This window comes from Mesoplodon bidens (genome assembly GCF_964165515.1).
Source record: "Mesoplodon bidens genome assembly, chromosome: 1".
Classification (NCBI taxonomy): domain Eukaryota; kingdom Metazoa; phylum Chordata; class Mammalia; order Artiodactyla; family Ziphiidae; genus Mesoplodon; species Mesoplodon bidens.
Window position 1 is genome coordinate 107,103,734 of NC_138176.1, and position 12,431 is coordinate 107,116,164.

At 47.2% G+C, this 12,431-nt stretch overlaps 1 protein-coding gene across 5 annotated transcripts in view; it reads right to left on the minus strand.

The window, feature by feature from the left end:
- Positions 1–4,451: 4,451 nt before the first annotated feature.
- Positions 4,452–12,431, minus strand: part of PCGF3 (polycomb group ring finger 3) — a 60,062-nt gene continuing 52,082 nt past the window's right edge. For all 5 annotated transcript variants that reach the window (XM_081252139.1, XM_081252135.1, XM_081252138.1 and 2 more), the window contains exons 10-11: positions 9,004–9,084; positions 4,452–8,464 (exon numbers count right to left, since the gene is read on the minus strand). In XM_081252139.1, coding sequence (XP_081108265.1) covers positions 8,417–8,464; positions 9,004–9,084 — 129 coding nt within the window. In that variant the 3' untranslated portion in view covers positions 4,452–8,416. The remainder of the gene's footprint in view (positions 8,465–9,003; positions 9,085–12,431) is intronic.

The window sequence follows — 12,431 nt, forward strand, 5'->3', positions numbered from 1 at the left end:
GATGAAAAGTTGATCGGTTGATTGTCCACATGCAAATAATCGAACCTCAACTGAAGCCTCACATCTTACAATTAATTCAAAATGAATCACGCATCAGTGTAAAACACAGAACTATGAAATGTTTGTAAGAAAACAGAAAAATACCTTCATGACCTGGCCTTTGTCAAAGAGTTCTTAGACATGATACCAAGAGCATAATCCATAAAATAATTCATAAACGAAGAAATCAATTGGACTTCATCAAAATTAAAAACATTTGCTCTGCCAAAGGCAGTGTAAAGAAAATGAAAACACAAGATAAATACTGGGAGAAATATTTGCAAATCACATATCAAACTTAGGACTTGTATCCAGAATATATAAAAACTCTCAAAACTCAGTAAGAAAATAACTCAGTTAAAAAGTAGGCAAAAGACATGAATAGACACTCCACCAAAGATGATATAATGACAGATAAGCACATGAAAAGATGATCAACATCAAAGCCATTAGGGAACTGCAAATTCAAACCACAATGACATACCACTACACACCAAAAAAAACCCATCTAAAATCAAAGAGAACACTGGCAGTTTGGGATGTGGGGTGCCTGGAATGGCTCAGGCCTTGCAGTTGGAAATACAAAGTCGGGCAGCCAGTCTGGAAACCGTTGCTCAGAGGTTTCTTTTCTCTTTTTCTTTTTTTTGGCCACAACACACGGCATGTGGGATCTTAGTTCTCCAACCAGGGATAGAACCCGTGCCCGCTGCATTGGAAGGCGGATTTTAACCACTGGACCACCAGGGAAATCCTGTTCAGCAGTTTCTTAAACATTCACTCACCATACGACCCAGAAATCCTACTTTGTAGAGAAACAAACCTTATGTCCACATGCAAACCTGTACATGAGGTTCACAATCATCAAAAATTGAAAATGCAAAAGCCTTTCACCAGGTCAACTGGCAAACTGTGGTCCATCCACGTGCCAGGAAGTATGAACTATTGGGCCACTCGGATAGATCTCAAAGGCAGTATGCTGAGTCAAGGAATCCAGTCTCAAAGGTGACGTGTACAAGTCTACTTACACGACATTTTTTTTTTTTGACAGATCCTGCCTCAGGTTTATTTGTACAAATAGCACAGGACACCAGCCCCATGCAGACAGCAGCCCAGGGGTCACACTAGTCCTTCTGTCCTCACATGGGCAGATAAAGGTCTCTACTCGGGAGCTTTTGTGGGGACCTGAGCGGGAGCTGGAACCGCCTTGGCCTTGGTAAAGGCAGGATTACAATGCCAGAGAGCAGTGGCTGCCAGGGGGGTGGTGGTAGGAAAGGACCGGCGCTCAGGAGGTCTTTGGGATGATGGAGCCGTTCTGTGTCCTGACTGTAGTGGTGGTTGCACGAATCTGTGTATGTGTTAAAAATCCAAAAACAAAACAGAAAGGTTACTTAAAATTTTTTTTTACTTAAAATTTGTAATTCAAAAAATGGAAATTACACTTTCTAGACTAAAATGTCTAGTGAGCTTTAACAGAAGGAAATTTCTCGACTTAGTCAATGGTATTTATCAAAACTCCACAACTGTGCTTAAATGGAGACGTTAAGAGTCTTCCCACTCAAGTCGGAACGCACAGCAAGCTTCCTTCACTGTCAATATTCTTCGACATGCAGCCGCGCAGATGCAGCCCGCAGAGGAGCAAAGGGGTCCATGTGTTTGCTGTGACACTGCTGCCTGGGTGGGCGTCCAGGACACCACCCGCCACTCTCGGAACCAGTAGATTCGGTACAAACACCAGTGTCTTCTCCATTCCACATAAGCAGGTGCCCCGCCTCCCTGAGGAAATACAAGAAATAAGCCAAACTAGGAATACGTGAGACCTGCGGGAGGAAAACCTGGAAGCCCCTTTGCAAGGTCCTGAAGCGGGTCTGAGCGCACGAGTGTCATGGGTGAAAAGGCAACACTGACACAGTGCAAGGAAGCGCTTTCCACGCTGGACGACAAACAGAACACACGCCCTGCGATTCTGGCAGGTCCCCGGGGGCCCCACTTCACCCTTGGGAGCGTCACTAAGCAAGCCCCCAAAAGGAACCCTCACAGGGGCCAACCCGGGCGTTGAGGGAGCAGGTGGACCAAACCAGCCGCAGCTCCATCAGGCAGTATTTCGATCCGTGTTGGCTGCGTTCGTGGGAGATGGGGCTCCGGGCCCCTCCCGCCGCCCTGGGTGTGGGGTCAGAGACAGCTGAGGGGCAGGGGGAGTAACACCTGTAACACCTGCACAGCCAAAGCACCACGCAGGGCCAGGAAGAGAAGTGTGGATCCCGGGGACCCCTGACCCTCAGGAGCCCTGGCTGTCCTGGGACCATTCCCCATATCTCTCCAGAGCCCTGGGGTCCCAGGACCACACCCTCCCTCCAGAGCCCTGGGGTCCTACAGACAACAGCCTGTAAACAGTAGAATCACCAGAAATGCCTACCAGGACCGAGCTGGAATTAATGCCTGCTTTGTGCTTCCTGAGATGTTAGTGGAAAAAGCCATTTCCCACCAACAAGAATACGTACTTAGTTGGTGCATTTTCATACTTGGTCTGTTTGTTATAAAGGCCCGATCTGTTCATGCCTCAAAGGATTTTTGACTAAAAATGTTCCTGAAGAAGCAACTTTGTTATTATAGTACCCAATACACATTAAAAACAAAAAACCCCACAGGATTCATTGTCAAATGATTTATATTTTCACATTCAAATAAAATCCAGAGACAATCAGGCTGCAACAAGAGTCCGATGGACACGTCAGCCTGCTGGTGGTTGAGACTGACAGGCCTCAGGCACTGGGGAAGCATCTCATGGCCACCTGCCACGTAAAACCAAAACACACCAAATGCATGGGGTGTTGCCTGCCACCTGGATGGAGGGGTTGCCTGTGCACCCTGCAGGAGCCTGTAACTTACAGGAGCATGGCTGCACTCCAGTGCAACTGGGAGTGGGCACTGCGAGGTTACCGACCTAGCAGGAGGGCCCCATCCACCGGGCCTGGCCACAGCTGCCCCAACGAGGACTGCTGGCCCCACTGGGGGTTTTATCCGTAAGAACCAAGTCAAAGGGAGACATTTATCCTCAGCCAGGCAGCAGGTATGGCAGAGGCCCCTGGCTGTGTGCGCTGTGTGCTCCTTTCCTGTGGCCTCCAAAGCCTCTGTCTCACGGCAGGGGATGCAGGATCACATCTGTAACAGCACTGCCGGTTAAAGCGGGACTTGCATGTGCAGGGGATGCAGGATCACATCTGTAACAGCGCTGCCGGTTAAAGCGGGACTTGCATGTTTCATGCAAATGGAGTCTCGCTGAGGAAGCAAATCTCCTGTGAGAGCTCCAGGCGGGCGCAGCCAACTGTCCCTCACAGCCCGTCCTCCCAGGCTCAGCGGCTGGGGGGCAGGAGAGACTTGGGCCTGGCTAATCTCCTTCTCACTCTTTCCTGGAGTCGCCTTTTCCTGGCATCTGGGGCCCCAGCTCGTTGCCCATGTGGAGCCCAGCGAATGGGACCTGATGAAGCCTGCTTCCTGCCATCTCTGCAGTTCACCCAGCGCCTCGGTGAACATGGACATTTACACGTGGCTTCGGCATCTTGACATTCGTTAGGTGGAGTAAACGACTTACCAAAAATAAGTAAAATAGGTAAAATTAGTTTCTTAAGACTAAATTTATCTTTAAAGTTTAATGATCTGAAACCCACAAGAGCATGATTTTGGTCAACATGTTCTCCCTTTTTTTCAATTCTAGTTTCCTCAGATTTTCAAGATTGCTGTAAGTTACTTAACCTTTAAAAATTAAAAGTTTTGGATATAGTAAATTGTCTGCGATAGCTGATCGCATGTGTCAACTTGACAGGGCCCCAGTGCCGAGATTAAAATTATTCTGGTGTGTGTGTGAGGGTGTTCCTGGAAGAGATGAGTCTTAGAACCTCCCGTGTAGGAGGGCATCACTCACCGCCCCCTATCAAGGCCTGGACAGAACAGAAGGGAGGCAGAGGGCACCCTCACGAGAAATGTGTATGCACACGGGTCCCAACACGCCAAGAGAGGGTGCAACTCCAACCGGCAGTCCACCGCTCAGGGGAATCACAGGTTTTCTTTAACACAGGTTCCCTGGCACACACAGCTGCAAACCAAAGACAGTTCTCTCTCCAAGCAAACAGATGAGTGTGGGCTCCCAGAGTTCCCATCAAACCTCTCGTGCCAACACGGGACCAGCTTAATGAAGTTCTGCATCCAGGGTCACAGTCACAAATGCCATGTGGGGCAGAGTCATTAACCTGTGAGGGTCCAGGCTGGGGGTGGGAGGGGAGGGCCTGGTGTGGCGTGTATGCGCCCTCACCAATACCCACGGCACTCTTCATTACACTGTACCACCCTACCAGGGCACCTATCTCACGCTCTTACAAACATCTTAGGTAACAAATGTCCAGCCTCAGAGAACTAGGTAGGTTTTCCTTTTGCTTTTATTACAAGCATATAATATCAATTGGCAAAACACTGAATACAAGCTTCACTATCATAAAATCAAAACAGTTAAGCAATATTCCAAAAAAGATTTTAGATAAAAACTAGCCACCAAGAGTACAAAAAATTACACACCAACACAAAGCATAAAAAATGTAAACTTCCAAACTAAACAGTCAAAAACATGTGTCTGCAGCGTCACCTCCACAATCCCCCAGAGCCCCCAATCTCCATGCGGGATGCCAGGGTTGGCAAGGGCTCTCGCCCCTGAACGCTGCATCATACGGGAAAAATGGTTTTCTTGCACCCAATGAAGCTGTTGAAATAGACATTTACGCTAATGCTACACACGTTCTAGGGGACACGTAAACTTCAGGCCCCCTTCAGATGCAGCCATGGACGCGGAGACCATGTGAGCTGGTGAGGGGCCCGGCAGTCCCCAGGAAGGGACAGAATCTCAGTGATGATTGCGGTGTCGCTTGAATCGTTTTCTAACCGACTTATCCCAACCTATTTAGTTTGTTTAAATACCAAGGCAGAGAAACACATTGGTTTATCACGCTAAGGTCACATGTGATGTGCTGGAGTGTAAATGATTTCCTGAGGAAACAGAGAAACTGAACTTCTTGTAATTTATCTGCACTAAATGTGTTTTCAATGTTTTGAGAGCACATCAAATATTCACATACAAAGTAGAAATCAGCTGGCTTGTTCCCATAATATTCAATCCAATGACACACTTCAAAATCACTGTAAAATCCTTCCTGTGGGCTTTGAAGAAAAAACAAATGAATTTCTAAAGACCTCAAATGCCATGAGGAGGCATCAAGGCCGCACGCCCTGGCGGGCTCAGGAGCCTGGGAAAGTAGCACCGTCACATCTGTGGTTGACACAGGGGTGCGTCCTGGGCCACCAGCACGTGGGGTCTGAGGCACGAGGCCAGTCTAGGCCACATGTCAACTTGCGGCCGCTGGCGGGTCACTCACTCTTACCGATGGCCGAGGCCCCTTGCACAGGCCCACGCACATTCCCAGCAACAGTGTTTTCATGAGAACAATGACGGAAAAGGAAAACCAAAGAGCTGAACGTACACGTTCTGAGAGTCCGCCTACACTGCCTCAATTCAGCAGAACAGATGCTGCGGACAATTCAACCTAAGTCTAGTGAACGCACGCTGGAGCCTATTGCACAGAAGCATAAACTGCTCCTCATCCACGTGACACAAAACACACAAATCAAAAGCTACTCAAAGTAAAAAGAAGAAGCTTGCAAACACCTCACAATTTTATCTTATATGCCTGTAAATAAAGCTGGACCACTGAAACCAAACAATTGGATGGGAAAATATGATAGAAGGCTTAAAATAGAATAAATAATTTTATAAAGTTAAGTTTTCTTCTTTTTAACCCCCCAAATCTTAAATTCAATATTATATATTCTATCTGAATCTTCTATTTTCATGACACCTGTACCTAGTGAGACCCTGTGCTGCTGACGAGCCCACGCTGCTGCTGAGGGTGCCATTCGGTAACTGACAGCGTTTGTTTTACCAGCATAAATAGTTGTGAAAACTACTTCACAGTAACTCCATCTGTTAAAAAAACAAAAAAAAAAACCTTAATAGGATCCAATCACTAACTGACCCTGGCTTTCATGCTGGAAAAGATAAAATTCTGCCGTTGATGTTAAACGGACACGAGAGTTTCCCTATGACGCGAGGCCCCAGCTCCGCCCCCGTAAGGCTGCGGTCAGACCAGAGGTGGCGGGAACAGGGATCGCCTGCGGTGAAGACGGTCTGCACGAGGACATCTTAGAAAAATGGGTACTTCCGCTGCTGAGGTTTCATCAGGGTAACACGGATACAAACGCGGTATCAGCAGGTGGCCAGGGCCCACTGGGGATGGTGACGCCAGCTCTGACTCATCTCCACCTCTCTGTGTATTAAGTACGTCAACTTAGCACCATAGCAAATTCAAGTGATTGCAAAGATAGCTGCAAAGTTACAAATATATACTATGAGATTATACAGCCAGGTTCATTTTAATCTGACCTGTGAATTAATTTTATTTGAATTTGGACGCTCATACTGTTTAATCCTTCCTTACTTTCATCACACAGGAAAATACCTAAATTCTAATGTTACACTTCAACTGCATTGAGAACACACGGTTTTACAGAATGCTTCAGCAGAAATGTGTATTTGAGGTAGACAGGTAATACTTAGTCATACACATCTACTCACTGAACCCTTGAATAGTAACCCTAAAAAATGATCTGGATGAATAGCAAGCTCAGGTAACTGAATAATTCAAACAGTCCCGGGAATAACAGGCTTAAATAAAGAGATGAATTTTGACCAATTCCTAAGAAAAACTTGGTTTTATGTTTTTGAAAGGCCTTATATTAAAACCACTTGGACTGAGTTAATTTGTTTTTCCCATCACTAAGGAGCTGCTTCTGACACTTATAAGTATGAAACAGGAAGCAGAAAAACAAACAAACAAACTTGAATGTTGATGAGCCCAACCACCACTTCCAAAGCAAGTTCAAGAAAAATTCTAGTCACCAAGGTGAAGTTCTTCATGGAAAACCCAGCTCTCAAGCCACCGTCAGGACCACCTACCAAATGAGGCGGCCCCAGGACCCCAGGGCCCCGGTGATGCAGGAGGTGACAGAGGGGGGAGGAGCCCAAAGGTCAGGCAGAAGCCACCAGATGTGGACAGGGACGGCCATGGAGCGGGGACCAGCTTACCACCCGGAGAAGGCCCGTCTCCTTGCTCCTGTCTTTACACATTCCAAGCTACTATCTTAAAGGAACAAAAATGGATGTGCTGGCAAAGAGTTTATTCTCCAATTCCACAAAAATATTAACATTTGGGAGGAGAAAGGGCTAACAGAGGGTGTGCTGCGTCTGCCCGCGCTGTAGGTCATTAAGTCATTGGAAAAGCCGCTTCAGCCGCACAGGGGCCCGCCCGCCCGCCCTCTGTGGCTCTAGCGTCCCCGCCAACAGCGGCCAGTGTGCCAGCTGCTCCACGAGAGCAGTGACGTGCCTACCTCTGAAGGCGGGCGTGGTGGGACCCGGGGTCTGCACACCTGGGGCTTTGGTGGAGACACGCCGCCTGGGCACCAGCCCCGCTGCTAACGGGAGCGCCATCTCGGGAAAGGCCCCCCCGCCACCACCATCAATCCCTTCAGCAAAACAAAAATGGGAAGGGATAAGCGGGAAGTTAAACGACGGCACTGAACAACTTGTGCCCTATTTAAGAGATGCAATTTTTGAGAACAAGAATCGTTCTGCGAACTGTCGTCTTCCGGTCTGCCCTGCTGACCGGGTGGGGCAGCCGCATAGGGGTCAGGGTGCAGCCCCCCAGCCGGGCTATGGGCCCCCGGGAGTCAGGACGGCCCTCGGCTTCACGTTCCCTAACGTGGAAAATGAAATACCATGGTTAACTCACGATACTCATGGAAGCCTCTTTTGGTATGCTTTTAAATTAAATTTTTATATATCTTCTAAGTCTTCAGGAAGCTAAAGGCAACATAAATATCGTCATTCACCGTGAAAAGACATTTTGTCAATAACTTAGGAAGGATTCAGTAAACGTACAAGTATTTTGGGGGCTTATCGTGAAACCTAATTCATAAACTGAACGGAAGTGACCGAGATTTTCAAGACCTGGAAAGCAAGCAAAGGTCACGGGGTCGGGATGAACGCCGTCGCCACACCCTCCCGCTGGAGCAGAGGTGGCCCCGGCCGCGAGGTGCGTCACGTCCATAACCCTGTGCCGCAGTGCCTCGGCGAGTGTGATTCTCATACAAAAGTGATAAATATTCTCTGTTCGGGATCCAGTCCAAACGGTGCCCAGGGCAGCATCCTACGCGTTGGCGGCTCCGCCTGGCTGCATACTCGTGGGGCACCCGGATGGCTGAGTCTCTGCTGTGCCGCGGCTCACAGCAGGTCCATCTTGGGTCTGTAGTGCAGCAGGAGAGGTGCTTTCTGCAAGACAAGGGGGTGAGGGGACGGCACCGGTGACCCCAAGGGGACAGGCTGGCGACGGTCCCACACTCGTCAGCTGCCGAGGGTGAGCCCCACACCCGGTTCCCACACCTGCTCCTGCCCTTTCTCTCTGTGCCCCACTCGCCCTCAGACCTCGGCTCCAGCTGGGGGTGTCAGCCGGGCTGTCTCTCCCCTGCTCTCAGGCAGCCCCTGAAGATGGGGTCCCACTCATCTGCCTCCTGTTCCAGAGAGGCGCTGCAGCTCGAGGGGACGTGTCCTCTGCTTGCAGCGGCCATTCCCTCCCAGGACATCTATCACCTCAACCAGGAGGGGTGGGGCGAGTCAGGGCCTGGAGACCATGCCTTCTCCGACCACACAGCTCTGAGGCCGATGACTTCAGAACGGCTGCATCCCTGACAACCCCGTGCCTGGTCTGGTCGTTATTCCTAAGCTCCAGGAAACAAATGTGCCCACAAAAGCAGCTGCTGTTCCGAGCAGATTCTGAAAATCACATACAACGTATCATGTCAAAGTCTCACCTTGAATCTCCACCTTGTGACAACGACGAATTTGAGCGTGTGGTCTTTGCCAAGGATCTCCTCGTTGCATAAAATGTCCAGCTGGTGGGAGAACAAGACCTCGGTCAGCAGGGCCAAGGGCTCGGCGCTCAGGACACATGGCCTCCGGTGCCGCAGCAGTCACGCCAGTCGCCGAAGGGCCACCTGCCCTCCGTCTGGGGCAGCACAGGTGGGAAGCAGCGCCTGGAAGGCCCATCCCCCCGCAGAGGGCCCAGAGCACCAGGGGGCCTCCGTCCGCACACAACAAGGCAGCGCCCCCGTCACGGCGCTTTGGTGCCCAGACTGCCTTCACTAAAGAGCACGCTGTCCTCCAACATCAGTCTACTCTTGACCAGGTTTTTCCCTTTCACCTCAGTGGAAAAAGGTAACGGGCTCCACAGACAACTTTTTCCTTTTTAGTTTTAAAAGACTTTTTAGAGCGGTTTTAGGTTTGCGCAAAATTTCACAGAAGGTGGAGTTCTCATGTATCTCCTGCCCCCACCTCACAGCCTCCTCCACCATCAACATCCCCGATGAAAACGTTCATTACAACCAATGACCCCCATCACCACCCAAAGCCTGTAGTTTACATGAGGGTTCACGCTCCGTGTTGTGCTTTCTGGGGGTCTGGACAAACGTATGACGGCGTGTGTCCTCCACGACAGCATCACACAGAGTAGTTTCCCTGCCCTACAAATCCTCGGCTCTGCCTGTTCATCCCTCCCCGTGAACCCCCAGCAACCATTCATCCTTTCACTATCTCCATAGCTTTACCTTTTCCAGAATGTCATAGACTTGGAATCATACAGTGTGTACCCTTCTCCTATTGGCTTCTTTCACTCAGTCAAACGCACTGAAGGTTCCTCCAAGTCTTTTCATGGTTTGATAGCTCTTTTTTTTTTAGTGCTGATCTATCTCCCTGTGCTATGCCACTGTTTCCCACTAGCTATCTATTCTACATTTGGTAGTGTATATATGTCCATGCCACTCTCTCACTTTGTGCCAGCTTACCCATCCCCCTCCCCGTGTCCTCAAGTCCATTCTCTATGTCTGTGTCTTTATTCCTGTCCCGCCCCTAGGTTCATCAGAACCATTTTTTTTTAAGATTCCATCTATATGTGTTAGCATATGGTATTTGTTTTTCTCTTTCTGACTTACTTCACTCTGTATGACAGACTCTAGGTCCATCCACCTCACTACAAATAACTCAATATTACTGGCTGAATAATATTCCATTGTATATATGTGCCACATCTTCTTTATCCATTCATCTGTCGATGGACACTTACGTTGCTTCCATGTCCTGGCTATTGTAAATAGTGCTGCAATGAACATTGTGGTACATGACTCTTTGAATTATGGTTTTCTCAGGGTATATGCCCAGTAGTGGGACTGCTAAGTCATATGGTAGTTCTATTTTTAGTTTTTTAAGGAACCTCCATACTGTTCTCCATAGTGGCTGCATCAATTTACATTCCCACCAATAGTGCAAGAGGGTTCCCTTTTCTCCACACCCTCTCTCCAGCATTTACTGTTTGTAGATTTTTTGACGATGGCCATTCTGACTGATGTGAAGTGACACCTCATTGTAGTTTTGATTTGCATTTCTCTAATGATTAGTGATGTTGAGCATCCTTTCATGTGTTTGTTGGCAATCTGTATATCTTTGGAGAAATGTCTATTTAGGTCTTCTGCCCATTTTTGGATTGGGTTGTTTGTTTTTTTCGTACTGAGCTAATGCATCTGATTTTTCCATTGACTTTGTATTCTGCTACCTTGCTGAATTAATTTATTAGTTCTGACAGGTTTTTTTTCATGTCTGTGTGTGTGGAATTTTAGGGTTTTCTACATATAAAATCATATCATCTGCAAACAGAGATAATGTTTTAAATTCTTCTTTTCCAATTTGGATGTGTTTTATTTCTTTTTCTTGTCTAATTTTTCTGGCTAGGATTCCCAGTATTATGTTGACTAGAAAGGGTAAAAGTGGAGCTCCTTGGCTTGTTCCTTATCTCAGAGAAAAACCTTTTACTTTTTCACCACTGAGTATGATATTCATAACGTTTTTTTCATGTATGGATTTTATTTTACTTTCATATATGGCTACTCTTTCTAGTTTGTTCAGTGTGTTTATCATGAAAGGGTATTGAATTTTGTCAAATGCTTTTTCTGCATCAATTGAGATGACTGTGTGGTTTTTCCTTCACTCTGTTGATGTGGCATATTATATTAATCAATTTTCATATGCTGAACCATCCTTGCATTCCAGAAATAAATCCCACTTGGGCATGGTGTGTAAAACCTTTTAACATACTGAATTCTGTTTGTTAGCATTTTGTTGAGGATATTTGCATCAATGTACATATGGGATATTTTTTTGCGGTACGCGGGCCTCTCACTGTTGTGGCCTCTCCTGTTGCAGAGCACAGGCTCCAGACGCACAGGCTCAGCAGCCATGGCTCACGGGCCCAGCCGCTCCGTGGGATCTTCCCAGACCGGGGCACGAACCCGTATCCCCTGCATCAGCAGGCAGACTCTCAGCCACTGCGCCACCAGGGAAGCCCTAGTTTTCTTATCTTGTAGTGTCTTTATTTGGCTTTGTTATCAGGGTTATGCTGGCCTCATGAAATGAGTTGGGAAGTGCTCCCTCCTCTTCGACCTTTTGGAAAAGTTTGAGAAGGATGGGTATTAATTCTTTAAATGTTTTGTAGAATTCAGTGAAGCCATCAGATCCAGGGCTTTTCTTTGTTGGGAGAGTTTTGATTAGTGATTCAATCTTCTTATGAGTTATAGGTCTATTCAGATTTTCCATGTCTTTGTGATTTAGGCTTGATAGGCTTTGTGTTTCTAGGTATTTGTCCATTTCATTTGGTTAACCAATTTGTTGGCATACAATTGTTCATAGTGCTCTCTTATAATCTATTTCTGAAGAATCAGTAGTGATGTCCCTACTTCCATTTCAGATTACATAATTTGAGTCTTCTTTCTTAGTTCATCTAGCTAGAAGTCTGTCAACATTGCTGACCTTTTTGAAGAACCATTGATTTTCTCTATTGTTTTTCTATTCCCTATTTTGTTTACTTCTGTTCTAATCTTTATTATTCTCTTCCTTCTGCTAGCTTTGGGTTTAGCTTACTCTTCTTTTTCTAGTTCCTTAAGTTGTAAATTTAGGTTGTTGATTTGAGATCTTCCTTGTCTTTAAGATAAGTGTTTATAGCTATAAATCTCCCCCTTAGCACTGCTTTCACTGTATCCCATTAGTTTGGGTATGTTGTGTTTTTGTTTTCATTCTTCTCTAAGTATTTTCTTTTTTTTTTTTTTTGTGGTATGCGGGCCTCTCACTGTTGTGGCCTCTCCCGTTGCGGAGCACAGGCTCCGGACATGCAGGCTCAGGAGCCATGGCTCACGGG